Source organism: Prionailurus bengalensis, chromosome B3 (genome assembly GCF_016509475.1).
Source record: "Prionailurus bengalensis isolate Pbe53 chromosome B3, Fcat_Pben_1.1_paternal_pri, whole genome shotgun sequence".
Lineage (NCBI taxonomy): Eukaryota > Metazoa > Chordata > Mammalia > Carnivora > Felidae > Prionailurus > Prionailurus bengalensis.
The window spans coordinates 60,019,304-60,046,835 of NC_057355.1; the positions used below are offsets into that span (position 1 = coordinate 60,019,304).

A 27,532-nucleotide genomic window follows, 5' to 3' on the forward strand; every position below is an offset into this window, starting at 1 on the left:
ACTAAGGATGATCTTGCTATATATTTTGCTATTAAGGCTCTATCAAATCCATCTTATAATTGGCAGCTAGAGATTACAACAGGAATAAAGTTCTCTTTTTCAAACCATAGAGGTTGAGGATCATCTACAAATAGGGCTCCTATCTGGAATTATCTAGTACTAAAAACTTTAAATACAGATAGGATTTGGATTTACCCAGAAAACAGGGAAATTCATTTGAACAAAAGATCATGTCAGTCCTATCCTTTTTGTTCCCCGCTGTTGCAGAAGAAAGTGGATGCTTCATTCACAACCAGGAATGATATGCCTTTCCCAGTTCCACTGGAGAAGGAAGTTAATGGGCCACACCTGGGCTGTGGGGGAGAGAGGTGCACCCAGCAGTGTCAGCAATTCCTGAAACAACTTGGATGGAACCCCAACCTGATGCCACACCCATACAGGGCATTTTTGGGCAGAGACTAGCCTTGGGAGGTATAAACATGCTCAGTTGCATGACAAGGGTAAACAGTAACCCATCCTTAGGGTATGGGCAGGGCCTGAAACAGACCCAACAAAAAAAGTCCCTCACCTGTTGTAGTCATCAGGCCAGGGGCCTGGGCAATAAACATGTAAAGACAGAAAATGACGAAAGGTAGAATGGATTTATAGGTGATGACTATGAACCTAGTTAGCTGGTCTATAGCAGCACTGACCAATATGGTAAGCCAGTAGCTCTAGGTGTGAATATTGAAATCAATGAAATTTTAAAATGTAGTTCTTAGTTACATTTCAAATGTTCAGTAACTACCTGTGTTAGACAATGAAAATTATGGAACATTGCCAAGATTCCAGAAAATTCTATTGGACAGTGCTGATCTAGAAAATCTTTGGTTCCCTATCTCCTGGAAAAAAGACAGTTTAAAGGGGGCTCATTTATTGTCACTGTTCCAAATGTACAAAAAAAATTAGAAAATAACCCCCCAACTCAATCCCCCCCACCCCCACAACATTACCCCCAACACAAATAATTTTTCCCAAAACCACAAACATCAACTGGTCCTGGTATTTCCATAAACAGTGCAGCTAAGAAACAGTTTAGAGAAAATTTAACGGGATTCAGATTATATCCATTCTGTCCTCTCTGCCCTGAGAGTAATAATCCCATATGGGTCCCAGTCCTCCCCAATGGTTTTCCCATCTCTGGTGGAAGAGTCCTTTTACAAAGTGGCATGTTTGGCTGCTGCTTTAGAGATCCTCCTGTGCCTTCTTCTTCTTCTTGGCTTTTTCTTCTTGAATTATAGGGGGGTTTGTTGCCTCTCGCTGTAGATAGCTAATAAAATCACTTAATTCACGGCCACCCTGAAAACAGAAAGATTACTCTGAAAATTTAACCTTTTAAAGAACCCTGGATTTTTTTTCCCCAATAGGAAGACTTTTGAGTTTATAAAAGCACGTTAGCAACCACATACATTGACTATGAAACTGAAGTTTCCAGTTAAGTAAAATTTAAAGAACTGAATATGTATGTGTATGTGTGTATCTGTGGGGAGATGAGACAACGCACTTACTTCGTATTTCTTTGGGTTTAGCTTCTTGTTGGCTGGAGAGAAGTAGATGGTAGGAAAACTGGGTAAAAAAAAAAAAAAGTGAACTCATTTTCAGATTCCAGAGTAAGTCCAACATATACTTCCCCAATAACTTTCTGGGAATAACTTCTCTTCATGATTTCTATTTCTGACCAGATACCACTCTCTATCAGTGCTCACAAATCTGTGGCAGTCATGTGGACCCTTGCAGCAGAACTCTAAGCCAAAAAGGCATCTGGTTCCATGTTCAAGTGCAGTGAGGGATCCACTCCCTAAACTATGCCCAATAAATGGTTTGCAAGCTTACTTTTTCCTATCAATTGCCTAGACACTTTTATTAGCTTTTAATCTACTTACCCTCTGACTTCATATGGTGAAGGCACATCATTGGCTGTAGCATCCATCTTGGCTATGATAATATTTGGGTCTTTTCTGAGCTGTTAATAAAAAAGGTTAAACCTTTAAAGTTTCTGGTGACCAAGGGACACTTAGTCAAATCAACACTTAAAATAACCTCATTTTTAAACACCTGGATAAGTTCTGCTCCAGTAGGAAGTGTAGTGACACTTTACATAATATCTAGCTTTCCAAAGGCATCCCTTTTCTCTCTTGGTTTCTACATATTAAGACTCTGTTTATAGCTACCTTCAAAATTACCTGACTTCCATAAGACATTACAAGGGAAACATAATGGATTCATACACGCCATTACCAAAATTCAGAAGCCTGGATACTTTTAACCACAATCTAGACTGAGTCTGAGGAGTGGAATATCAAAAACAGGTATCTGAGGCACTGCACAGGCTAGAGACACTAGCGGGTCAGCCAGGAGAAAATAAAGAGTAGACAGCTGAAAAAAAAAAAAAATCTACCAGGACACAGGTACTGAATTAATTAGGGTAACTAGCCAATGCTGAATTATGTGTCAACTTCCCAACTCAAAATTTATCTTCAGAATATGGTTCAGACTTACCTTCTCTCCCAGTTCTTTATACTTAGGCTCCAGATTCTTACAGTGACCACACCAAGGAGCGTAAAATTCAATCAGCACATCTTTATTTTCATCATTCACTATTTCATCAAAATTCTCTGCTACCACTACCTGGAATACACCAAAGATTCTCTAGTTGGTAAGGCAAGATGAAGAATAAAAATTCACCACATGCTGTATTTGTTTCTGCACCTAAACCCTATCAAAATGTGCTGTGTTGTCCCTGAAAATATGTCATTGAAACCCAAATAGCATCTACAGACTATATTAAAGATGTTTCTGACCATTTTCCAGAAACAAACTCATTCCCAGGTCTGTCACCTGTCAAACTTTGTTCAGTAAGTCATAGGAAATAAGTGCTACCCAACCCTTTCTTAATCTCAAAGCAACAATCTCAAAACTATTCTTAGAGGTTAGCTTGCTCTACCCTGAAGAGTAACTCAGTTCTAATATAAATACTAACAAAAATTCTATGAAGCCGGCACCTGGGTGACTCAGTCGGTTAAGTGTCTGACTCTGGATATCAGCTCAGGTCATGATCTCATGGCCATGAGCCTGAGCCTCGCATTGGGCTACGTGCTCAGTGGAGCTTGGGATTCTCTCTCTCCCTTTCTCTCTCTGCCCCTTCCCCACTTGTGCACATTCTCTCTCAAAATAAATTCTATGAAGATTTTATACTCTTGCCCCTTGAGCATCATGAGCTCTGCCAATGCTTATTTTATGACTCAGGGAGAGGAGGACAAACAAAACCAAAAACGTGACAGCCAACAAGGTCTTCACTTAGACGAAGCATTTTTGGAATATGAGAAACGAGAAGAAGGGGCACCTGGATGGCTCAGTCGGTTAAGAAATGAGGAGAGTCAATTATATCTCAATAAAACTAAGATCGGGGGACAATAAGGAGAGGCAGCTGCTTAGAGCCTTGGTGAAGCTATGGGCACCTCACCTTTACTGGCCCGTCATTGCTCTCTGGGATGGGCTCAGACTTCAGGTATCTCTTCAGGTTGCCATCAAAATAATCCTGCAGGAATCTTTCAAGAGCCTTGCCATCACGTCTGCAATTGAAAGACAAGGGTCAGGTTTGTTAATCTTCTACTGAGAGGATTAAAAGCAATTTTTTAGTTTCATATTCTAGCTCCAGTTTCAAGGTTAGAAACTGGAAGTTAAAAACAGGAGGACCTTATCTCTCAATATGCAGATCTACTGACTGAACAAAAAACCCTACCACCTCCTATATTTGTAGCATATTCTTTGTGAATCAGAAAGGTCAGAGATGGAAGAAAACACTGGTTTTCTGGAAAGTCGCTTCTGCAGAAGAACCAGGTCAGGTCTTTTTTGCTCTGAAAAATACCACCTATTTACAGTATCTTGTTTTACTGATTTCCTCACAAGGAAGACTTTTCTCTCCAAGTCTCAGAAAGTGAAAAGTCCTAATTTTCTGGGGTTTTAAGATATTTCCATTCCCTGAGTTCACTTTAGGCCAGTAAGTATTCAAAGAAGAAAAGACATTTTACAGGGATGAGAGGGGGTTGCAATGGTTTGAAATTACATCAATCTCAAAGAGACCATTCAATGTTCTTGATGTACTATTTTTAATGGCAAGGTAGAAACAATCATGTAAGTATTCCAAGCTGCCATCCTTTTGCTAATTTTCAGAATTTATTAAGGATTGTGATCCTTAAAGTCCCTAAAATTAACTAAGAAAAATGACAATCATACGTCTTGGGTAGAAGACCTATCTTCACATTCTAACGTTCTTCTTTATAAATTCTCAGTAGCGTAAAAGGCTTTACATTTCTTTGCAGAATCCACCCCCAAACCCACATTAACTTGTAACTCACGAGAACTCCTCCTGCATGACAAACTTCTCTCCTTTTGCAGTTCTGATAGCAACAACAGGAATATCTCCAGCAGTGCTTTCCAAGCCAAAATCAGAAAGTTCATGGCTAAAGGTTTTGCGGCTAGCTACAGCAAAGCTGAGTTTGTTTCCAGCATCTAGGAATTTCTTTGCTACCATCATCACTCTGTGGGAAATAAGACATATTTACACCAAGATTTATACCATGGTGGTAAACCACTTCTGAAATCAAGAAGCTAGAAACCAAAGACTAAATTTTACAGTCCACCAGCCCTCTGGAATCAGTCTAAACTACATTCTTGGCCACTGACACAGAATCATGGTACATTGTTAGGTCTTACTGAATTTCACTGCCAAACTGGTGGTACCAAATAGTCCATTCCCAATGAATCTTGTTATACTGTAATATAACTAAAATATTGCAGGCATAACGACTGATCTGAAAAGAAAATTTATAAGGGTAAAATGCTCTAAGAATCTTGATGGGCAAATAGGCACAATATTTTAAACAAATTCTAGATCACATTTGCATTTTTACTGGGAGGTTAGGAATCAACTATGTCACAGGCAAAGGAATACCTATGGAAGATATGCCCAACAGATTATGTAAATAGTTTATGTTATTTGTCCTTAACAGCTTCAAATGTGGTTTTCGGGAGCCAACTCCTCCCATTCTAACTGGCTGTGACATCATACACTGTAAGAGGATATTTAGAAGAAAGTGTTTACATATTAGGCAAACTTGTTTATGAAAGGGAAAAATTATCCTTATTACCTGTTTCTCCAGTAGTTGGAACCTTTGGCATTCTTTTCATAGTCCACATCATAGTAAGCCACAAGTAAGTCCTTCCCCTGCATCAAATCTTTATTGTCTTCTGTCATGTGAGGGCAGATACCAAAACTGAAATAAATAATCCATTATCAAATCTGGCAGGTTCAGCTAGGTTATGGAATTATCACAAAGTAACTGATAGCACTTAGAAAAGCAAAAGAAAATTCAACGTAAAGAAAAGTACAGAACAATATACCCTCTAAGAGTTCTAGGTTCCACACATTACTGCTTTAATATAAACTTCAACTATTATTGTTCAATCCTTTGAATGAGGCTATTTAATCCAAAACGTGGGTCTGCTTAATAAGTGAGGTAAGCAAACTAAAATGAAGCCAAGAAATCCCAACCAAGGTACTCACATGTTTTCTTGGATAAATTTTTTAATCTTGCCACTGGTCATTTTCTGTTCTACATATGCCACAGTCTTGTCCTCAAATTTGTTCATCAGATGTGAAGGACGGAATAAGGTGATACCCCTTAAAAAGAAGGTATTAGTAGGTAGGCAGCAGGAGAACAGTCTTCAATCTTTTATTTAAAGCTCAGACCATCTACTCTTGCTGCTTTTACTGTCACCATTTAAGCACATAAGGACTCTTTTCTGGGACCACAGACATGGCAACATGACCACAGACTTGGCTAACCACCTTAATCTCAAGTGCAATAATTGGATATAGTTTAATAAACCTTGAGTTGGAAAGTTAGGAGACTGTGGTTCTAATTCTAGCCCCACCATGATCAATGGAATCCTTTTGGGCTTCAGTTTTTCCATCAATGCAAAAAGGGATTTAAGGGGGTTAGAGTAGAGGATTAATTTCCAAACCTTTAAAAATAGTAACAGAACCCAACTTATCCCCAAATTCCAAGATGCACAATAAAGCAGAGCTTGCTCTTACTGGAAGGTAACTTGCCCTGCTTTCCCACATAGAGAATTATTTCACTACAGGAAATACCTTTAAGATTCCTTCCAGCTGAAAAATTCCAAAGGTGGCTATATAATTATAAGTAATGTTTAGCTTGAGTTCATCCTGTCCTAGACTTCTCTATCCCAATAAACCAAGTTTTACCAGTTTTTTTCTTGCTGGTACTATTTTGCCCCCCTACCTAAACCAGCTTTCCTCACTCCACTGAACACTTGAAACAAATTCCTTCTTTAATTTCTAAACTTGTTCAGCTAAAACTAAACCCCAATTTGGTCTGAGTCACAGGTTTATATCAAGTATCACCTTTCCCAGAAAATACCACTATTTTAACTACTAATCTCTCACCTCTAGGTTCACCGTCATTCATTCCTCCTCTCCACGCTGCACATACACCCACACAGAATTTTATCACTTGTTTTTGGCTAGGTGTCAGCACCTTTATTAGAATTTTTTTTTTTTAATGTTTATTTTTGAGACAGAGAGAGAGAGAGACAGAGTGCAAGCAGGGTAGGGGCAGAGAGAGGGAGACACAGAATCTGAAGCAGGCTCCAAGCTGTGAGCTGTCAGCACAGAGCCCAACACAAGGCTCGAACTCACAAACCACAAGATCATAACCTGAACCGAAGTCAGATACTTAACTAACTAAGCCACCCAGGCACCCCTAGGTGTCAGCACCTTTAATTCCTTATATCCCACTCTCACTCTTCCAGTATTAACCACAGACTTTATGTTAATTAAAACACAGGCATTTTATAGCACACAGGGAAACTCCATAACAAAAGGGAACCTAATACAAACATGCTGGGCAAACAAAAATGTGAAACGGGCTAAGATTTGTTTTTTTTTTTAGTGTAGTTACAAACTTCAGAGCAGTTATTCCCCCAAAAATAGAAATCCAACAGTTCCAAATACACTCTTTAATGATGTTATGACCTTGGTGTACACCTGATGACCTTAAGACCCCTTTCATGTAAGGTCTTCTCAGTAAGACTTCTAATCAGAAGCTGATAGGCCACTTTAAAGGCAGCCACAATAAATACATCTATGGTTAACACACTAATGGGTGAAGTGCTTAATGACCCACAGGTGGCTCCACATTCATTTACAGACCTGGTATGTCTTAATCTAGAAGTCAGTCAAGCTTACAACTTTGCATCTAGACTTTCTAGGTTCAAATCCTAGTTCTGACATTTACCTACTGTGAAGCTAGGGAAATTAACCTCTTTGAATACTTTCTCCTCTATAAAATGAGGATAATAACAGATGTGTCTCACCAGTTGTTAGGAAGATTAAGTGAGTTAACAGTAAATGGCACATAGTAAACACTACATAGTTTGTTAAATATAAATCAATAACACTAGCTCTTGGCACACCTTTCTTCTTTATATGCTCAGCCTGAGTGATATCTTCTAGTCTCATGGTTTCAGTAATTATTTACGTGTGCTTGATCCATAAATGTTTATCTCTAGTTCAGAACCTTTCCTGAATTCTAGTCTCAATCATCCAATTGTCTACTGGATCTTCACTACATGGTTGTCTCAAAAACTTCACACTCACTGTGCCAAAAGGAACTCATCATCATTCCCTTCATATTTAAATTTGTTACTATTCATCTTTCCTAGCTCGATTGATAACTATGGTTGACCCAGTCATCCAAGTTTTTAAAAACCTAGACTCACTCTAGATTTTCCTCTTTTCACACATGGCTAGGGACTAAATCCTATTGTTTATATTTTCTATACTCTCTCCTTCTTCTCCATGACCCTAATGCTGCCTTAATTTAGTCTCTTAGAGATCACACTTAGGTTAGACTCTAACTCCCCTGCCATTTCTCCCCCTTCAAACCATCATCACATGGGTTCCAGCAACTTTTCTTCTGAAATACAAAATCACATTACTCACCAGCTCAAAGCCTTTAATGGCTCTGAAATGTCTAAAAGATAAAATCAAAATTCTTTTGTGTGTACTTGGGGCACATGGGTGGCCCAGTTGGTTAAGCATTCAACTTCGGCTCAGGTCATGATCCTGCAGTTCTTGAGTTTGAGCCCCGCATCGGGCTCTGTGCTGACAGCTCAGAGCCTGGAGCCTGCTTCAGATTCTGTGTCTCCCTCTCTCTCTGCCCCTCCCCCGCTTGCATTCTGCCTCTCTCAAAAATAAAAAATAAACAGTAAAAAAAATTGTTTTTAATTCTTTTGTATGCATTTCCAAAGTCTTCTATAATTTGGTTTCTGATCTTTCACTATGACATCATTTACAAACAATACTCCAGCAGTACTACAGATCTCAACATTCCTAAATTATTTCATTACCTGGGGCCTTCACTCCTGCTGCTCTATCTGGTATAAATTTTTCTTCAAATCTAGAATAATTTTTATTCCAACTGCCAAAACTTATCTTTCAAAATATACCTCAAGAATTATGTCCTCTGTGAAGTTTTTTCTTTTCCTTTTTTTAAAAGTTTATTCATTCATTCATTCATTCATTCATTCATTCATTTATTTAGAGAGGGAGAAGGAGGGGTGAAAGGGAATGGGAAAGGACAGAGAGAGGGAGAGAAAGAATCCCAAGCAGTATCCACACTATCAGCGCAGAGCCCAACCCAGGGCTCAGTCTCACGAACTATGAGATCATGACCTGAGCTGAAATCAAGAGCAAGATGCTTAACCAACTGAGCCACTCAGGTTCCCCAGAAGTTTTTTCTGATACTACTCCCCACCATCAAAGAAAAAAAATCACTCCCTCTGTTCTTCCCACATGCCCTGAATATGTCTATAACACTTGACACTTGCCCACTTGACACTTACATTTTTTACATATTCACTGTCTCCCTCTACTAGATGGACCTCAAAGGCAGCAATAGTTTCTAGCAGTTGGCTTAATGCCTAGCAAGTGTTCAGTAAATCTTTTGGGCCTAAAAGTCACCAGTTCACACAATTAGTATTTGGTACAGAAATCTACAAAGATAGTCAACTCAGGCACTTACTCTCCATTATCATCATATTTGTTCACCAGAGACTCCACATTGGTGTGTGCAAATCGGTAGTTATCCCTCAAGTTGCTGGCTGCTTTTAGAAACTCAGAGTGAGCATCACTGAATAAATCCTTGAAAAAACCTGTACAAAAAGTGTCAAACACCAGGAAGAAACAGTATTGAAACATATTCAAACTTAAACATTTTTTTTCATAACCTTAATTCTATTTACAAATAAGCCAAGTGAGATAGACAAGAGGACTAGGCCTGCTTTGCCATGACTACCTAGGATATTTGACAAAATAACTTAAGAGAATTTTCCCCCTACCCTTTAAAAAATTTTTGTCCAAGGGAGTCAAGGGAGAGAATTTGTCGGAGTTCAGGTCTTATTATTATTATTTTTTAATGTTTATTTTTGAGAGAGACAGAGCACAAACAGAGGAGGGGCAGAGAAAGAGGGAGACAGAAGCCGAAGCAGGCTGCAGGCTCTGAGCTGTCAGCACAGAGCCTGATGCGGGGCTCGAACCCATGAACTGTGATATCATAACCTGAGCTGAAGTCAGATGCTCAACCGATTAAGCACCCAGGCACCCCAAAAAAACCTACCTGTTTCTTAAATGTCTGCTTATAGTTAACGCTTTGAAAATATACAGAATCAGTAATATCTAGACAGTAAGAAGTAGCTTTTAATCAAATTTAAATTATAAACCATCTTCTACTGCCAGAAAGTTAACTTTTATTATAATAAGACTGAGAGAAGCACAGTTATGTTTAAATTCATTTTTTAAGTCAAATGTATTACACATTAATTTAAAACAAAACAACAATCCAGATGTAGAATGTGTTTAGTTCGTTCAAGTTGTTTTAAGGATAAAATGAGATACCACAACACCTGAGAAAGCAAAGGTTGCTGTATAAATATACACAGATCCTAGCAATTTAATCTCAAGAACTAAATCCCCTACTACTGTGAAAACAGGTTTATTATTTACTAGTGTCCTCCCACCTTAAAACATTATTTTCAATCTTAACTACTCTATTGAGTTTAAATCTCAGAATTTGAGATGTTATAGAAAAAGGTGTTTTCCTATTTTGGGTGTTTAATTGAAATTAAATCTTTATTTGTAAGAACACAAAGCCACTCAAATAAAACCAATTTTTTCCACATTATAGTAATGCTGACCTAAATCTATGAGGTGTTTTTTCAAGTGCCCTTGAGGTTTCCTAAACTGTTTTAACTTTGTCGTTTACTCAGATATTAGAGGGTTTTTGAAACCGAGTTGATGATTTTGTTGTATAATCAAATATTTGCTACTTACCCACCACAGAAGCATCTTTATCACTAATGAACTTCTCAAATTCTTCCTCAGTCCTGAGAGGAACAGAAGCTGGTCCAGCCTGCTTCTTCAGGTGGCTGACAATTCCATCTTAAAAGATAAGATGAAAGATTATACCAACACAAATTTCTAATTTTTGAGAAGGCAATCATTCACATATTCAAAGTTCAAAAAGAGGGAGCCTGGCCAGACAGAGAAGCATGCGATTCTTGACCTCAGGGCTTGGGGTACCTGGGTCGCTCAGTCAGTTGAGTGTCCAACTTCAGCTCAGGTCATGATCTCACGGTTCATGAGTTTGAGCTGTCAGTGCTCACTGCTGACGTTGGGCTCGTTGGGCTCACTGCTGTCAGTGCAAAGCCCACTTCGGATTCCCTGTTCCCCTGCCACCCCTGCTTGCACTCTCTCTCTCTCAAAATAAGTAAAACATGGGGCGCCTGGGTGGCGCAGTCGGTTAAGCGTCCGACTTCAGCCAGGTCACGATCTCGCGGTCCGTGAGTTCGAGCCCCACATCGGGCTCTGGGCTGATGGCTCGGAGCCTGGAGCCTGTTTCCGATTCTGTGTCTCCCTCTCTCTCTGCCCCTCACCCGTTCATGCTCTGTCTCTCTCTGTCCCAAAAATAAAATAAAATAAATAAATAAATAAATAAAAATAAGTAAAACATTCAAAAAATAATTAAAAAAATATTTTAATAAAAAGATAAAATCTTTTTTTTTTAATTTTTTTTTTAACGTTTATTTATTTTTGAGACAGAGAGAGACAGAGCATGAATGGGGGAGGGTCAGAGAGAGGGAGACACAGAATCAGAAACAGGCTCCAGGCTCTGAGCTGTCAGCACAGAGCCCGACGCGGGGCTTGAACTCACGACCGCGAGATCATGACCTGAGCTGAAGTCGGCCGCTTAACCGACTGAGCCACCCAGGCGCCCCTAAAAAGATAAAATCTTAAAAAAAAGTTCAAAAGGATACACAATGAAAAGTTTTCTTCCTTTGTCTTTAGTTACCCAGTTTCCTCCCTATAGGATGTTTCAGTTTTTTGTCTATATATTATGCATAAACAAGCAATTACATATTTTTTCTTTCTTTTCTCCCCAAATGGCAGCATATGCATAGGCTCTTTTGTATTTTCTTGTCATTTAATATAATTTAAAGATAATTTATGCCAAAATACATAAAAAGCTAGCTACCTTAGTCTTTTTTATAGCTGTGTAGAGTTTCACTGCATGGATGTACTATAATTTATTTTACTAGACACAAATGATAGACATTTGTTTCCAGTTTCTTGCTGTTATAAATGATCCTGCAATAAACAACCTTGTATTAATGTCACTTTGCACATGATTGAATAGATCTGTAGGTTAAATTCCTAGAAGCAGATTCACTGGATCAAAGAGTACATGAATTTATAATGGTTAAACTACCCCCTCAAAGAGACTGTACGTATTTATAACCCCTACCCAGGATGTATTGGATGTATTAGTGTTTTATAACAGTAAATCTAACATTGCCTTTGTCGATGTTATTCACTCTGCCTAGAACATTCTTTCCCCAGATATCCTCCTGGCTCCCTTTCTCATCTCCTTTAGGTCTTTACTCAAATGTCATCTTCTCAATGATGCTCTCCCTGATCATCCCATTGTAAACTAAAACCTATTCAACCTCCAACACTCCTAAACTCCTGTCCCTGGCTTTATATTTCTCTACAGCACCTTTTACCCATCTAATTAATACTCTGTCCTTATTATTTTCATCTATCTCTCCCCACTACAAAGTAAATTCCAAATGCATAAGGATGCTTGTCTGTTTTGCTCAGTGATATATACCTAGCTCTAGGATAACTTAGCAGTTAAGTCTGAGAAACATCCACTTTGCAAATAAAGTAAGCATATATCTCTTATTCTCAAGTAGCAGAGTCACTTGTAGCCTTACATTTTAAAGGCAGAAAATGCAAAAAAACAAAAACAAAACAAAAACCAAGCAGAAGATGCAGTGACTTGGCTAGCCTGTGTAAGAGTTTAACTATATATAGGTGAAATTATCCCATGTATAGGATCCACCTACACCACACTTCCCTACTGAGGTGAAATGGGCTAGATAAGTAAAACAGTTTAGAAAACACAAAAAAATCGTCTTATCCCTTAAGCCTAGTTGACAGACTATTAATCTACTTTCTTCTGGGGTCCATTAAAACCATTCATAGGCTCACAATGCCCAGAGGCTAAACAGGCAGTGCTCCTCCTCCATAATATTCTACCTCTTGCACCTCCTTTCCCTTCTTCCCTTTTTTTTTCTAATTTTTTTTTTTTTTTAAAACATTTATTTATTTTTGAGACAGAGAGAGACAGAGCATGAGCAGGGGAGGGTCAGAGAGAGAGGGAGACACAGAATCTGAAACAGGCTCCAGGCTCTGAGCTGTCAGCACAGAGCCCAACGCGGGGCTCGAACTCACGGACCGCGAGATCATGACCCGAGCTGAAGTCGGCCGCTTAACCGACTGAGCCACCCAGGTGCTTCTTTTTTCTAATTTTTTTAATGTTTATTTATTTTCGAGAGAGACAGGGACAGAATGTGAGTGGGTTAGGGGCAGAGAGAGGGAGACACAGTATCCGAACCAGGCTCCAGGCTCTGAGCTGTCAGCACAGAGCCTGATGCGGGGATAGAACTCACGAACTGTGAGATCATGACCTGAGCCTAAGTCGGATGCTCAACCACTGAGCCACCCAGGCACCCCTCACCCCCTTTCTCTTCTAAGTACTCTCTTCTAAGTACTGAGACACTACACTGTTTAACCCTTTCAATACAAAATAGTCTGTATTTTTTCTAATGTTTTTTCCTTCTCTTTCCAGTCACGGACTTTTTTGTCCCTTTTAAATGTTTTCCTCAACTCGCATAGGAGGGGTTGCATCAAAAGATTAATTGAAATTGAATATATTTATTTAGCCTTCAAGAGGATCATTATTACTACATCATGATATAAATTATAAAGAACATTAACCTGGGGCTATGATGAGAAATGTTACTTTTCTCCTAAGAATTTAAAAATCTTTGGAAGGTAAAATGGGAGTACGGAGCAACCACATTAAGCAGGAGAGCAAAGAGCATAATTTGTAGAGGAGTACATGAACAAGTAATAAATTCTAAGTACCAAACATCTGACCTCCTAGTCAGATCCTGAGAAATTCTCAAATTTAAGAAATCTAGGTTATAGCCCAAATGAGAATAGCTGACCAGTGGCAGTCTAATTGGGTTCACTTATAACTTAGTTAGGACCTGTTCAAGTTCACAAAAACATTTCAATATTTCTAACTGCAAATTCTACCCTAAATTAAGTGAATAAAATCTGAAAGGTAGCATGGATTCTTTGTTAACACTTTTTACCTCAGGAAAAAATTTTTGTTTCCTTCTGTGCTTAGACATACCAAATTTTAAGTGTTAGATAAATGACCTCAGTTGGGCGCCTGGGTGGCTCAGCTGGTTAAGCGTCTGACTTCGGCTCAGGTCATGATCTCACGGTCCGTGAGTTCGAGCCCTGTGTCAGGCTCTGTGCTGACAGCTCAGAGCCTGGAGCCTGCTTCAGATTCTGTGTCTCCCTCTCTCTCTGACCCTCCCCCATTCATGCTCTGTCTCTCTGTCTCAAAAATAAATAAACATTAAAAAAAAAAATTAAAAAAAAAATGACCTCAGTTGAGCTGAAATATTTACTCATGCATTCAACAAAGAGTTACTGAGTATCTACTAGATGTGAGAAAACTTAGGTGCTGAAGACAAAGTAGTAAACAAAGGTCTCTGCTTTCCTAGAGCTTACAGTGTAAGTAAATCTCCAAGTAAGTCACCAAATAATAAATAAAATCTCCAAATAAACAATTAAAAATATAATAACTGGCACTTTATAGAGAATTAAGAAGTTGATGTCTTAAGAAAATGACTGGGTGGCTACCTTAGGTCTGGTGGCCTGGGAAAGCCTCTGGGAGGTGAAATTCAAGCCAGGATCTCCATGACAAAAAGGAGCAAGCCATGCAAACATAGCAGAAGATCATTTTGGGTTGTGAACAAAACCAGCGCAAAGGTCCTAATAAGGTGAAACAATCTTGAGATGATAGGAGAGTTAGGCAGCAGCCATGTTATGTAGAGCTTTGTATATAAGTAACCATCACGCATACTGAAGAAATTCCATCTCCCTAAAATACCCAACTGAATCCCTTTTTTCTCTTAGCTTTCCATCATGAAAAGGTAAAATTTGCATGTTTATTTGATAGACAAAGACAAAACTGTCCAAAATATTTTTTCATCATCAATTATAGGCCCTATACCGGACTTCAAGCTGTATTACAAAGTTATAATCATCAAGAGAGTATGTTACTGACACAAGAACAGACACTCAGATCAATGGAACAGAACAGAGAACCCAGAAATGGACCCACAAACGTATGGCCAACTCATCTTTGACAAAGCAGGAAAGAATATCCAATGGAATAAAGACAGTCTCTTCAGCAAGCGGTGCTGGGAAAACTGGACAGCGACATGCAGAAAAATGAACGTGGACCACTGTCTTACAGCATACATAAAAATAAACTCAAAATGGATGAAAGACCTAAATGTAAGACAGGAAGCCATCAAAATCCTTGAGGAGAAAGCAGGCAAAAACCTCTTTAACCTTGGCCGCAGCAACTTCTTATTGAACAGGTCTCCGGAGGGAAACAAAAGCAAAAATGAACAATGGGACCTCATCAAAATAAAAAGCTTCTGCACAGCAAAGGAAACAATCAGCAAAACTAAAAGGCAACTGACAGAATGGGAGAAGATATTTGCAAATGACCTATCAGATAAAGGGTTAGTATCCAAAATCTATAAAGAACTTACCAAATTCAACACCTAAAAAACAAATAATCCAGTGAACAAATGAGCAAAAGACATGAATGGACACTTCTCCAAAGAAAACATCCAGATGGCCAACTGACACATGAAAAAATGCTCAACATCACTCATCATCAGGGAAATACAAATCAGAACCACAACGAGACACCACCTCACACCTGTCAGAATGGCTAACATTAACAACTCAGGCAACAACAGATGTTGACGAGGATGGGGAGAAAGGGGAACCCTTTTGCACTGCTGGTGGGAATGCAAACTGGTGCAGCCACTCTGGAAAACAGTATGGAGGTTCCTCAAAAAATTAAAAATAGAACTATCCTACGACCTGGCAATTGCACTACTAGGTATTTATCTGAGGAATACAGGTATGCTGTTTCAAAGGGACACATGCACCCCAATGTTTATAGCAGCACTATCAACAATAGCCAAAGTATGGAAAGAGCCCAAATGTCCATCGACAGATGAATGGATAAAGAAGATGTGGTATACTGGGACGCCTGGGTGGCTCAGTCGGTTAAGCGTCCGACTTCAGCTCAGGTCATGATCTCACGGTTTGTGAGTTCGAGCCCCGTGTCAGGCTCTGTGCTGACAGCTTGGAGCCTGAAGCCTGCTTCAGATTCTGTGTCTCCTTCTCTATCTGCCCCTCCCCAACTTGTTCTCTGTCTGTGTCTCTCAAAAAATAAATAAATGTTAAAAAAAAAATTAAAAAAAAATAAAAAGATGTGGTATATATATACAATGGAGTATTACTCGGTAATCAAAAAGAATGAAATCTTGGGGCGCCTGGGTGGCGCAGTCGGTTGAGCGTCCGACTTCAGCCAGGTCACGATCTCGCGGTCCGGGAGTTCGAGCCCCGCGTCAGGCTCTGGGCTGATGGCTCAGAGCCTGGAGCCTGTTTCCGATTCTGTGTCTCCCTCTCTCTCTGCCCCTCCCCCGTTCATGCTCTGTCTCTCTCTGTCCCAAAAATAAATAAACGTTGAAAAAAAAATTTAAAAAAAAAAAAAAAAAAAAAAAAAAAAGAATGAAATCTTGCCATTTGGAACTACCTAAGAGAAATAAGTCAGAGAAAGACAAGTATCATATGACTTCATATGAGGACTTTAAGACATAGAACAGATGAACAGAAAGGAAGAGAAGCAAAAATAATATAAAAACAGGGAGGGAGACAAAACATAAGAGACTCTTAAATATGGAGAACAGAGTGTTACTGGATGGGTTGTGGGAGTGGGGGATGGGCTAAACGGGTAAGGGGCATTAAGGAATCTACTCCTGAAATCAGTGTTGCACTATATGCTAACTTGGATGTAAATTTAAAAAATAAATTAAATAAAAATAAAAGAATATTGTAGGAACCATAAAAAAATAAAAAATAATAGGCTCTATAGGATCCAGTCCCTATTTGTCTTTCAAACTTCATTTGTTATCTATGCTAATTATACTCCAGCCACATGGTCTTTTCTGTCCCTTGAACACATCAAGCTCAGTTATACCTTAGGGCCTTTTTGTATACCTTAGAGTCTTCCCTCTGCTTGGAAGGCTCTGGCCCAGATCTCAAGGCTAGCTCATTCCTATCATTCATGTCTCAGCTCAAAAGTTACATCTGATAACTCTGATGATGTGGTACTCCCAAACCCAATCACTATCATATGGTTTTATTTTTCTCCTTTTAAAAAAAAAATTTGATTTTTTTTCTAATTTTTTTTTTAACGTTTATTTATTTTTGAGACAGAGAGAGACAGAGCATGAACGGGAGAGGATCAGAGAGAGAGAGGGAGGCACAGAATCTGGAACAGGCTCCAGGCTCTGAGCTGTCAGCACAGAGCCTGACGTGGGGCTCATACTCATGAACTGCAAGATCATGACCTGAGGCGAAGTCGGACGCTTAACCAACTAAGGCACCCAGGCGCCCCAATGTTTTTTTTTAAATCTTTGATGGGGGGGAGGGGAAGCACAGGCACGTGTCAGTGGCGGAGGGGTAGAGAGAGGGGAACACAGGACCCAAAGCAGGATCTGTGTTGACAACAGAGAGCAGGATGTGGCGCTAGAATTCATGAATCATGATCATGACCTGAGCCAAAGTTGGACACTTAACCGACTGGGTCACCCAGGTGTCCCTAATTTTCCCCTTTAATGCTCTTATCACAAATTTATCTTATCCATATATATTGACATAATTTTTTCATTGTGATAAAATATACATAATAACATTTTTAATTCATTTTTTAAAATAGAGAGTATGTGTGTGAGCGGGGGAGGGCAGGAGAGGGAGATAATCTCTGCACTGAGCATGGAGCCCGACGTGGGGCTCAATACCAGGAACCTGGGCTCATGACCTGAACCAAAATCAAGAGTCAGATGCTTAACCAACTGTGCCACCCAGGTGCCCCATCTTAACCATTTTTAAGTGTACAGTTCTGTGGCATTAAGCACATTCACATCGTTGTACAACCACTCTCCAGTACTCTTGTTATCTTGCAAAAGTAAAACTCTACTCATTAAAAAAAAAAAACCTCTACATTTTCTTCACCCCAGTCCTTGAGAACTATTCTATTTTCTGTCCCTACGAATTTTACTATACTAGGAACTTCATATAAGTTGGCATGTCATGGTATTTGTCTTTCTGTGATTGGTTTATCTCACCGAGCATGTCTTCAAGGTTCATCCCTGTTACAGCACATGTCAGAACTTCATTTTCTGAGGCTGAATGATATTCCACTGTATTATATATGATTATATAATGCTTTATATTATACATGCTTTGTATATAATTATTAATAATATACCACATTTTTTAGGTTGAGTCATCCAGTGATGCCACACTTGGGTTGCTTCCACCTTTTTGCTATCATGAATAATGCAGCTCTAAACACAGGTGCACATATGTACCTTCAAGACCCTGCTCTTAATTCTTTTGGGTATATATCCAGAAGTAGAATTGTTAGATCACACAGTAATTCTATTTTTTTCAGGAATTTTCATATTGTTTTCCATAGCAGCTATAGCATTTTATATTCCTACTAACAGTACGCAATGGTTCCAATATCTTTGCATCTTCATTGACACTTGTTATTTTCTCTGTGTGTGTTTTTTTTTTAATTTTTTTTTTAATGTTTTATTTATTTTTGAGACAGAGCATGAACAGGGAGGGGCAGAGAGAGAGGGAGACACAATCCGAAGCAGGCTCCAGGCTCTGAGCTGTCAGCACAGAGCCCAATGCAGGGCTCGAACTCACGAACCGTGAGATCACGACCTGAGCCGAAGTCGAACGCTTAACCTACTGAGCCACCCAGGCGCCCCTCTGTGTGTGTGTTTTTGATAGTAGCCATCCTAACGGATGTGAAGTAGTTATCTCTGTATATTTTTAAACTTGTTTGTTGCCCTTTTCTCTTCATTTCCCAGAATGTAAGCACCATTAGAGTAGGAACCTTGTCTGTTTTGTTTATCAACAAATACAGAGCACCTACTATACCTAGAATATCTGGCACCGAGGAAGTATTCAAAAAATATGTCAAATGAAAAACTGCATAGTAGACCTCCTAACTCAAGTTCAAGTATTTTCTTTTTTTTTTAATGTTTATTTTTGAGAGAGAGAGAGAGAGAGAGACAGAGACAGTCTGTGAGTGGGGGAGGGGTAGAGAGAGATGGAGACAGAATCCGAAGCAGGCTCCAAGCTTCGAGCTGTCAGCACAGAGTCCAACGTGGGACTCGAACTCACGAACTGTGAGATCATGACTGAGCTGGAGTCAGACACTTAAGTGACTGAGCTACCCAGGCGCCCCCAAGTTCAAGTATTTCCTATATTACTTATATAATGTTAATTTAGAGAAGTCTTTTTTAGATACCAAACTGACCTCTTATGGAGGATTTTTTAAGACTGAAAGTTATGTTATATAGAAAAATATCATGTTCCCACTACAAAAAACAGAGCACTTAACAAATTCAGTTTCCAGAATGTAATCCAAAATTCTTACCGGCAGTCCTGGGCCCATCATAAGCACCAGCTTCTTCACCATCTCTAAATATCTTCAGGGTTGGATATCCACTGACTCCATACTTATTACAGGTGTTCGTGTTAGCAGTACAATCAACCTAAAGATTAAAATACATGAACCATTTGTTATCCAGATGCCTGTTGCAGGCTCCTCCTATATTCCCCCAATACTAAGACTGGTCAAATCATAAAAGGATCAAGCAATTCTTCGCACACATGCCACGGAGTATTAGATTTTAAGGGCAGACTGGTGCTGGGCTAGCTGGATCAGAACCACGTAAAGAATTCATTAAAATTTAGATTGCTGGAGTTCCTACAAAATGTAGAAATGACTATTTAAAATCTGACTTCGAAGTCTCTATTGTTTATAGCAGTGGTCTCGGCCTTTTTTCTGCCTTAGAGGGAGCGCCTGTCAGCTGAGCATCCGACTTCAGCTCAAGTCATGATCTTGTGATTCATGATTTCAAGCACCACATCAGGCTCACTGCTGTCAGTGCAAAGCCTGCTTCGGATCTTCTGTCCCCCTCTCTCTGCCCCTCCCCTGACTGCACTGTCTCAAAAACAGGTAATCATTAAAAAAAAAAAAATACATGGGGGATAAATCACTTAAATTACTAATGGCATCTTACTTTGATAATGATGATTATCAAGGGGATGTATGGATGTACCCTTTGGGGGGAGGTGGAGTATAATTTAATTTGGCAAATCATCTAGAGTTTTAGCAAAGGTGTCAATACTTAATATGCTAGTTTGAATATGGGCTGACCTATAACAAGACAGATCTAGTGAGGCCTATTAAGAAGAAGGAAAACAAGTCCTATCTATTTAACCACTTACTCTAAAGTAGGTTATGCATTAGGCACTTTGCATATGTTATTTCATTTACTCTTCACAAGACCTGAGGTATGGTCCCAATAACATAAACTGAGGTTTAAAAGTAATGTGTCCATAGTAACACAGGCTATAGCCACACAAGACAGGAATTAAATCATGACTCAACTTTTTTTCCCCCTATGGCAAATCGCCATAGAAACATCAGGATCAAAAGCAATTTCCAAAAACAGCTGTATATATGCATGAACTATTTATTTGAGACTGGCCAAGATGTGAGCTTTTACAGTGGAGCAACTATGGGTTTGCTGTAATAATGGCCAAACTCTAGAAGCATTATTTTGATTGCAAAAGCAAATACCGAGTTTATAGCTGACCAGTTAGTTACATATTTATAGCACCTTGTCATTTTCCTATTCCATTCACTGTGAATATCATAAGGTCGTTTAGGGAACTCATTTATCTAATAATTTTTCTGTAACCTTGACTACTATATCTTACTTTCTGTATTTGCCCCTTAAGTCTTATTTACCATATACTTTACTTCTTATGCCAGTAATTCCCTTAGTTTCACTACTTTTAATCTTTTAAAACCAAAATTAATACAATAGGTGTGCATTTGCCCAGAAACTAGTGTTCTCTCTTCTTAGCACCTAAGAGTAAAGAAAATGAATGTTAATTTTATAAACTATTATTTAAAATAATTAATTTTCTTTAATGAAGAATCTATACTCACCTTTGCTAATGGGACTATTCCTTTTAATCTGGTTGCTGCAGCTTCATACTCAGGGGCAAGCCTCTTGCAGTGTCCACACCTATATAAATATAACAAAAAAAACAAAACAAAAACCCAAATTCTTAGTTTAATCCCTCAAGATTGTCAACATTTCTCTAGGAAAAATCTCAAACTATAATACTACTTTTGAACTAGTAGCTGCTTCCAAAAGCGAAAATATCACCTGAACAACATTCATTACTGATAGAGTAACCAGAGTTCTCACAAGGTAAAGGTACGATCCCTAACCTGAGTTTGACTCTGTAGGACTGGCTCAGTTCAGAGCAGCCATCTATTTTCTTCTCAATTAAAAGTATAACTGAGGGGCACCTGGGTGGCTCAGTCAGTTAAGTATCCGACTCTTTATTCTGGCTTAGGTCATGATCCCAGGGTCATGGGATTGAGCCATGCATTGGGCTCCACACTGAGCATGGAGCCTGCTTGCCTGCTTAACATTCTCTCTCTCCGTCTGCCCCTCTCCCCTGCTCATGTGTGCTCTCTCTTTAAAAAAAAAAAAAAAAAAAGAGAGCCCTGAAAACTACAGTCAGAATTACAACCCACATTAAAGAGGGAAAGAAAGGGCTCAAGCCTTTCAAAGTAATTAATGAAGATAAAATGATGGGCAAGACATGAGCAATTCCATCCCTGGTAGTATTTCCCAAAGGAAGGTACATTTTTTTCCCCCTTGGGAAATCAGCACAGTGGTTCTTAAAAATAGAGTGATTGAAAACTTGTATATAAGGTTTCAAGTATGGTATTAACTCTTTAAGAATCACCATCAAGTACTTTTTCTCCATTCCTTCAACAGGAATCCCTTTGTCCAGAAACCCAGTTTGAGGGGGTAGCAGAATGAGGCCCAAAAGGCACTCATTTTCTATAAATAGATACTTCAGCAGCTGTTGGGGAGCCTCTTTTTCTTATCAACCAAGTTTCAACACAGCATTAGAATGACATACTTAAGATGCCAAGTCCCATTTTTACAGCTACACAATTCATCTGACTGTAAGAACTGATGAGGATAAAGCACTGTCAGAATATTTTCTCAGAGGGCCATCAGAAACACCTGCTCCTATGCCTGGGAAGTCCTAACAGTCCCTCGGGCACACTGTATATGCAACAGGGGGAGAGGGAGACATTTCTCCTCAGGGTGTAGCTAGTACCAACTATAAATCATCTCTTCAAAACCCAGTGGGCTGCACAGGCCCTTTGAGAAGGTACAGTAGTTCTGTAACCTCCCCAAAGAGAGCAAAAACAGAATTAGAAAACAGAAGGAAACGTGGAAAACACTTAACCTGATAGATTTCAGAGCCAATACTCTCAAAATTTATTTTATTAATTGATGGATAAATAACTTGGAAGCATTTTACCCCTAAAACTTGTTTAAAACATCTGACTTTGGCTCAGGTCATGAGCTCATGGTTCATGGGTTCAAGCCCTGCATTGGGCTCTGTACTGCCAGTGCTTGGGATTCTCTCTCTCCTTCTCTCGCTCTTAAAAATAAATAAACTTAAAAGAAAAAAAGACTGTAATATTAGATGTTGCTTAGTGTCACATATTTACTAAAAGTATGATAAATGATAAACACCAAAGTTAGGATAGGGGAGTACATAAGATGGGGAAGGGATGTACCAGAGGCTTTGACTATACTGGCTTTAATTTTTAGACTGGGTGGTGAATAAATGGTATTCCCTATATTTCATACATGCATATTTTACTGTATCTGAAATTGGCATGTGCCCTGCAATCATTGTCATAATTTCAATGGTAGCATTTCCTTCTTTGTGAGACATAAAATAAAGATTCCTCTCACAATCAGTGGCATCTTAGATGTGTCTGAAATATGGTATTACTCATTACATTTTCTGTATTCCTTTTATTTATTAAAAAAAATTTTTTTAACATTTATTCATTTTTGGAGAGACAGACAGAGCATGAGTGGGAAACGGGCAGAGAGAGGGAGACACAGAATCCAAAGCAGGCTCCAGGCTCTGAGCTGTCAGCACAGAGCCCGACGCAGGGCTTGAACTCACGAACTGTGAAATCATGACCTGAGCTGAAGTCGGATGGTCAACCTACTGAGCCACCCAGGCGCTCCTCTGTATTCCTTTTATATTGCACAATTCACGTACCTGGACTGTAATGAAAATATATAAATTCTAACTAATCTAATAAAATAAACAATTTATCTGAGAAATTCAGGCTTTTGGGAACATAGTAAGAGTTCCAAGATGGGAAAAAAAATTGTTAAAGGGAGTGAGAATTGGATCTGGGCCTTTAAGGATTTAATGCTTCAGCTAGGACCTGTCCTGGGGTATTTTAGATAAGGGGAATAGTAGAGCAAAGGTAAAACTACTAGTGAAAATGATATTTAAAAAAATTTTTTTTTTTCAACGTTTACTTATTTTTGGGACAGAGAGAGACAGAGCATGAACGGGGGAGAGGCAGAGAGAGAGGGAGACACAGAATCGGAAACAGGCTCCAGGCTCTGAGCCATCAGCCCAGAGCCTGACGCGGGGCTCGAACTCACGGACCGTGAGATCGTGACCTGGCTGAAGTCGGACGCTTAACCGACTGCGCCACCCAGGCGCCCCGAAAATGATACATTTAGAGAACTGCAAGGGTTTTTTTGTTGTTGTTAAGAGATAATGTGTTATTTGTATTAAGAATACATCAGTCAGCAATATATAGAAAGAAAGGGGGAAAGTACAGATAAGAATAAAAGCCACCTAGAAGATAATATATTTCACATGACAGACACTGAAACTTGGACCAGAGTGACAGCAATGAGAATATAAAAAAGAGAAGAGAGATTTCTGTTGAATATGCAATTATCAAGAAGGCTGAGGCAACAGATTTAGGGATAGTTTCACCTCAACCATCTGAAAACATTTGAAGAGAAAAAATAGCATGAAATAATAGACCAGACCAGTGGGTCTCAACACACAAACTCACGAACACAGATGCATATTAAAAATATCCATGGGGGTGCATTAGAAAAATTGTATGCTTGGGCCCCACCCTGGGACTCAACTGAATGATTCCTCCAGCAATCTGGGAGGAAACCAGGGGTATGGGGAGGTATGTAAGTGGCAAGGCTGCAACTGAAACCCACTGTCCTTAGTATTGGCTGCATCCATAAGGTCATCAAATGCCCCCAAGGAAGGACCTGTTTAACGAATTCCAAAGAGACTGGAGGAGACTGCCTTCTTCAAATTCACGAGGAATGGAATTCAGGTGGAGTTTGAAGGTGAACATCAAGATTAACCACTACTTCTTTCACCCAACCCTAGACAGTATTAAAACACAAACAATTCCATCACCTTCAGGGATGGTATCTAGCAGTTAATAATAAATCCCCACATATATTCACTCAGCAATCATTACTTCATTTGATAAAGGTCTCTGACAGAAAAACTGATGTAGTCCTTTCCCTGTCTGGAAGGGGTGATATTAGGTGTATTATTAGGTCCCAAGAGAAAGGCAGGAGCAACCAGTTAGTTGTTCAAGGAAAAAGTAACTTTTGAGCTAAATCTTTTTGAAAAGACCAATTTGGGGTGGGCAGGTATACCAGGAATTCCAAATAAAGGAATCGGCATGTACAAAAAAATATTCCATTTTATGCTATCCATATGGGCTTTTTCTGTATGTACTCCAGAAATGCTGTATATCAAATATCATTGAATGCTACCGTCCTAGATGGCAAGGCACAAATCTACAACATAAGTAGATGTTGAGGACTTAAAACTTCATGCTGATCAGTAAGTTTTCAGAAAACATCAATAAATTTTCAGATATTATCACATTTAAATAGTGCTATTTATTTCCCCAGAGAAATCTGGATACTCCCATTCTTACAAACTACAGACAATTAACTCCATAATGGAAATATCAGTCTATAAACTCAACCGCAAAGAAATCTTTCACTTTCACTACAAAATGAAAGTGCAGGGGCACCTGGGTGGCGCAGTCGGTTGGGCGTCCGACTTCAGCCAGGTCACGATCTCGCGGTCCGCGAGTTTGAGCCCCGCGTCGGGCTCTGGGCTGATGGCTCAGAGCCTGGAGCCTGTTTCCGATTCTGTGTCTCCCTCTCTCTCTGCCCCTCCCCCGTTCATGCTCTGTCTCTCTCTGTCCCAAAAATAAATAAACGTTGAAAAAAAAATTAAAAAAAAAAAAGAAAGTGCAAAAAATACCCAAAAACAAAGGAGATGAAAAACTTGCTCAAAATAGGTCAATTTAGTTTCAATAAGGATTCTTTAACTGTTCCTATCTAACTTGTGAGCTAGCTCTCTTGATCTGTACACAGGAATACAGCAGTCAGAAAATATTTCCAGCTTAAGTATTAATAAATAAAAAGTTGAATGTGAAGAAATAAGGACATGATCAACATGAGACTTCCTTGATTCCAAATTAGTCATTCAGAAAACTGATCCTTCCTGCCAGCATTGTGGAGGATGACCTTACCTTCTAGACCAATTAAAAGCAAACACCACAGCAGAGATCCACCCAATTTGGGGGATAGTTTAGTGCATGACAGGATATGCAGTTTTTAGGGAAGCAGATACAACAATTTAAATTAGGAAAGAATACCTTCAATCAAAAAAAAAAACCAAAAACAAAATCTGCTTTAAACTAATAGTCTCATAGCCCACTATTCTGCAGTAATTCACTCTATGTTGACCCCTGTAGTCACAGAAGCACCACCCAGTTCTGATTACAACCCCATCCTGTCACTCTAAGTACAGTTACACCCCTTCAAAGTTAACCGCATGGTTAATTGATTGTGAAGAGCTGTTTCTAAGGGAGAATGTGACTTCTGGAGATGTATAAAAAGCACATATGATTTGTAATCAGTACTACCAGTTAACCACACGGATGTCCTGGACACAAAATCTGTTGCCTCTAACACATCTTTCTGGTTCAGGTGGTCTTCATTACAGGACTTTACCCTCAGCAGGTCAGCCGAGTCCTTGCTGAGTGAAGAACCAGTCAGAAGTTACACACCAACTTTGTTTTACTGACACTTTTGAATACAATTCGTTTTTAACTAATGGTATTGTGGCAGGAGGAGATAAAAAATCAAGTACTGTAATTAGTATGGATATATTGAGCCATCCCAAGTTTTAAATTAATCATGGCTCTCTGTGGGAAAGATCTGGGAGTTTAAAAACAAACGAAAACATTCCGGTCTACTTGGCCAGAAATCCTATTTGCTGTCTCTCCCTACCCCCAACTTTTTGAGTTAGTTGTATCCTAAGGAATTTACACCCTTGTTCAGTTATATCACCCTCAAGTGGACTATTTCTCCCCACAGTGGTTACTTTCTCACTGGAGTCTTTCACGGCATTTTTCAGAAATTCTAATTAAAATTAACACTTCAGACAGATTCTGATGAAATGATTCTTTTTACCTACTTTTTTTTTGGATGGGATTCTGCTGGTGCTGAGATGTGATCAGCTTAATGAAGAAAGTGTGCACCATGCGATGGGACAAAATAACTGCCTGCCTCAAGAAAGCACTTATGACCATTCTGCAGCCACTGAGTGACCTTGGCTAGAAACCAATGGCTGCGGGGCGTGGGGCAAGAAGAAAGGAAGTGCTCCGGGGGCCCAGGGCCTCTGCTCTTGGTGAAACGTTCGCTTCCAGCATAAGGCCTTGGGATGCCTCATTTGTAGGACGCAGAGCATTAACACTGACTCACCCAGAAACTGTAAAGATACCAATCTAAGCGGGGTAGGAGATGGTTAAACCTTCTGCAAATAGGAAGTGCCGCAAGAGCACGGAGGTAAGGATGTGGCCCTGCGTGAATGGGGCCTTCGGGTTTCCTTCCCGGATCTTGCTCCTAGGCGATCAGCACCGACTTCTCTCTCGGCAAGGCAGCGCGGCCCCCCGGGGGTGAGAAATTTGCCGGCTGCAGCGAGGCCTGCTGGAATGGTGGGAGGGCGCCGGCGCTGCGTAGGCCCAACCGTTCCCGCGCCTTCGCCCCCGGCCCAGCCCGGCTCTCCCTCCCATCCACGCCCCGGCTTAGTGGCCTCACCAAGGGGCGAAGAACTCGACGAGCATGAGGCCCGCAGAACCCGTGTCCGAGATGCGACTCTCGAAGTTGTCGTCAGTGAGTTCCAGCACGTCGGAGGCGGCGGCGAGACGGGCCGTGGCGAATAGCAGCGCCACGCCCGGGAACAGGGCTCGGCAGTGGGGGCGCATGGCGACGAGGTGAGGTTGGGGGCGGCCGGGAGGGTCGGGGCTCGGCGGGGACTGCAAAGGCCGGCCACGACCACGCACCTTCTGATTGCGCTCGCGCGTCTGGCCCAGGCGGACCTGCAGCCGGAGGTCCCAACCCCCCAGCCCGGCTCGGGCCGCAGTGTGGCAGCCTCCGATTGGCTGCGTGGCGCCTGCGTCGGGCGGGCGGGACCAGCTGGTAACCGCCGAGTGGCCGGAGCGCGGGGCGGGGCTGAGGCGGCGGGTTCCCGGGCTGACCGGGCTGGCCGGGGGCCTGGGCTGGGGGCCGGGGTCCGGGGGCTGGGCCTGGGGTTGGGCCCGCGGCGAGCCAGACCTTAGGGAGCAAGTGGGGTAGAGTGGGGCGGGGCAGGGCC

General features: G+C 40.3%; 1 protein-coding gene across 1 annotated transcript; it reads right to left on the bottom strand.

Moving 5' to 3' along the window:
- Positions 1 to 1,068: 1,068 nt before the first annotated feature.
- PDIA3 (protein disulfide isomerase family A member 3) lies at positions 1,069 to 27,478 on the bottom strand. The gene is made up of 13 exons (XM_043555562.1): positions 26,977 to 27,478; positions 20,904 to 20,982; positions 19,317 to 19,434; positions 10,457 to 10,564; positions 9,150 to 9,279; positions 5,606 to 5,722; positions 5,190 to 5,315; positions 4,398 to 4,580; positions 3,503 to 3,611; positions 2,539 to 2,667; positions 1,923 to 2,002; positions 1,548 to 1,605; positions 1,069 to 1,338 (listed from the first exon to the last, which is right to left on the bottom strand). Exons 1-13 carry the CDS (start codon positions 27,141 to 27,143, stop codon positions 1,225 to 1,227), a joined length of 1,518 nt encoding a protein of 505 aa, XP_043411497.1. The 5' UTR covers positions 27,144 to 27,478; the 3' UTR covers positions 1,069 to 1,224.
- Positions 27,479 to 27,532: the final 54 nt, after the last annotated feature.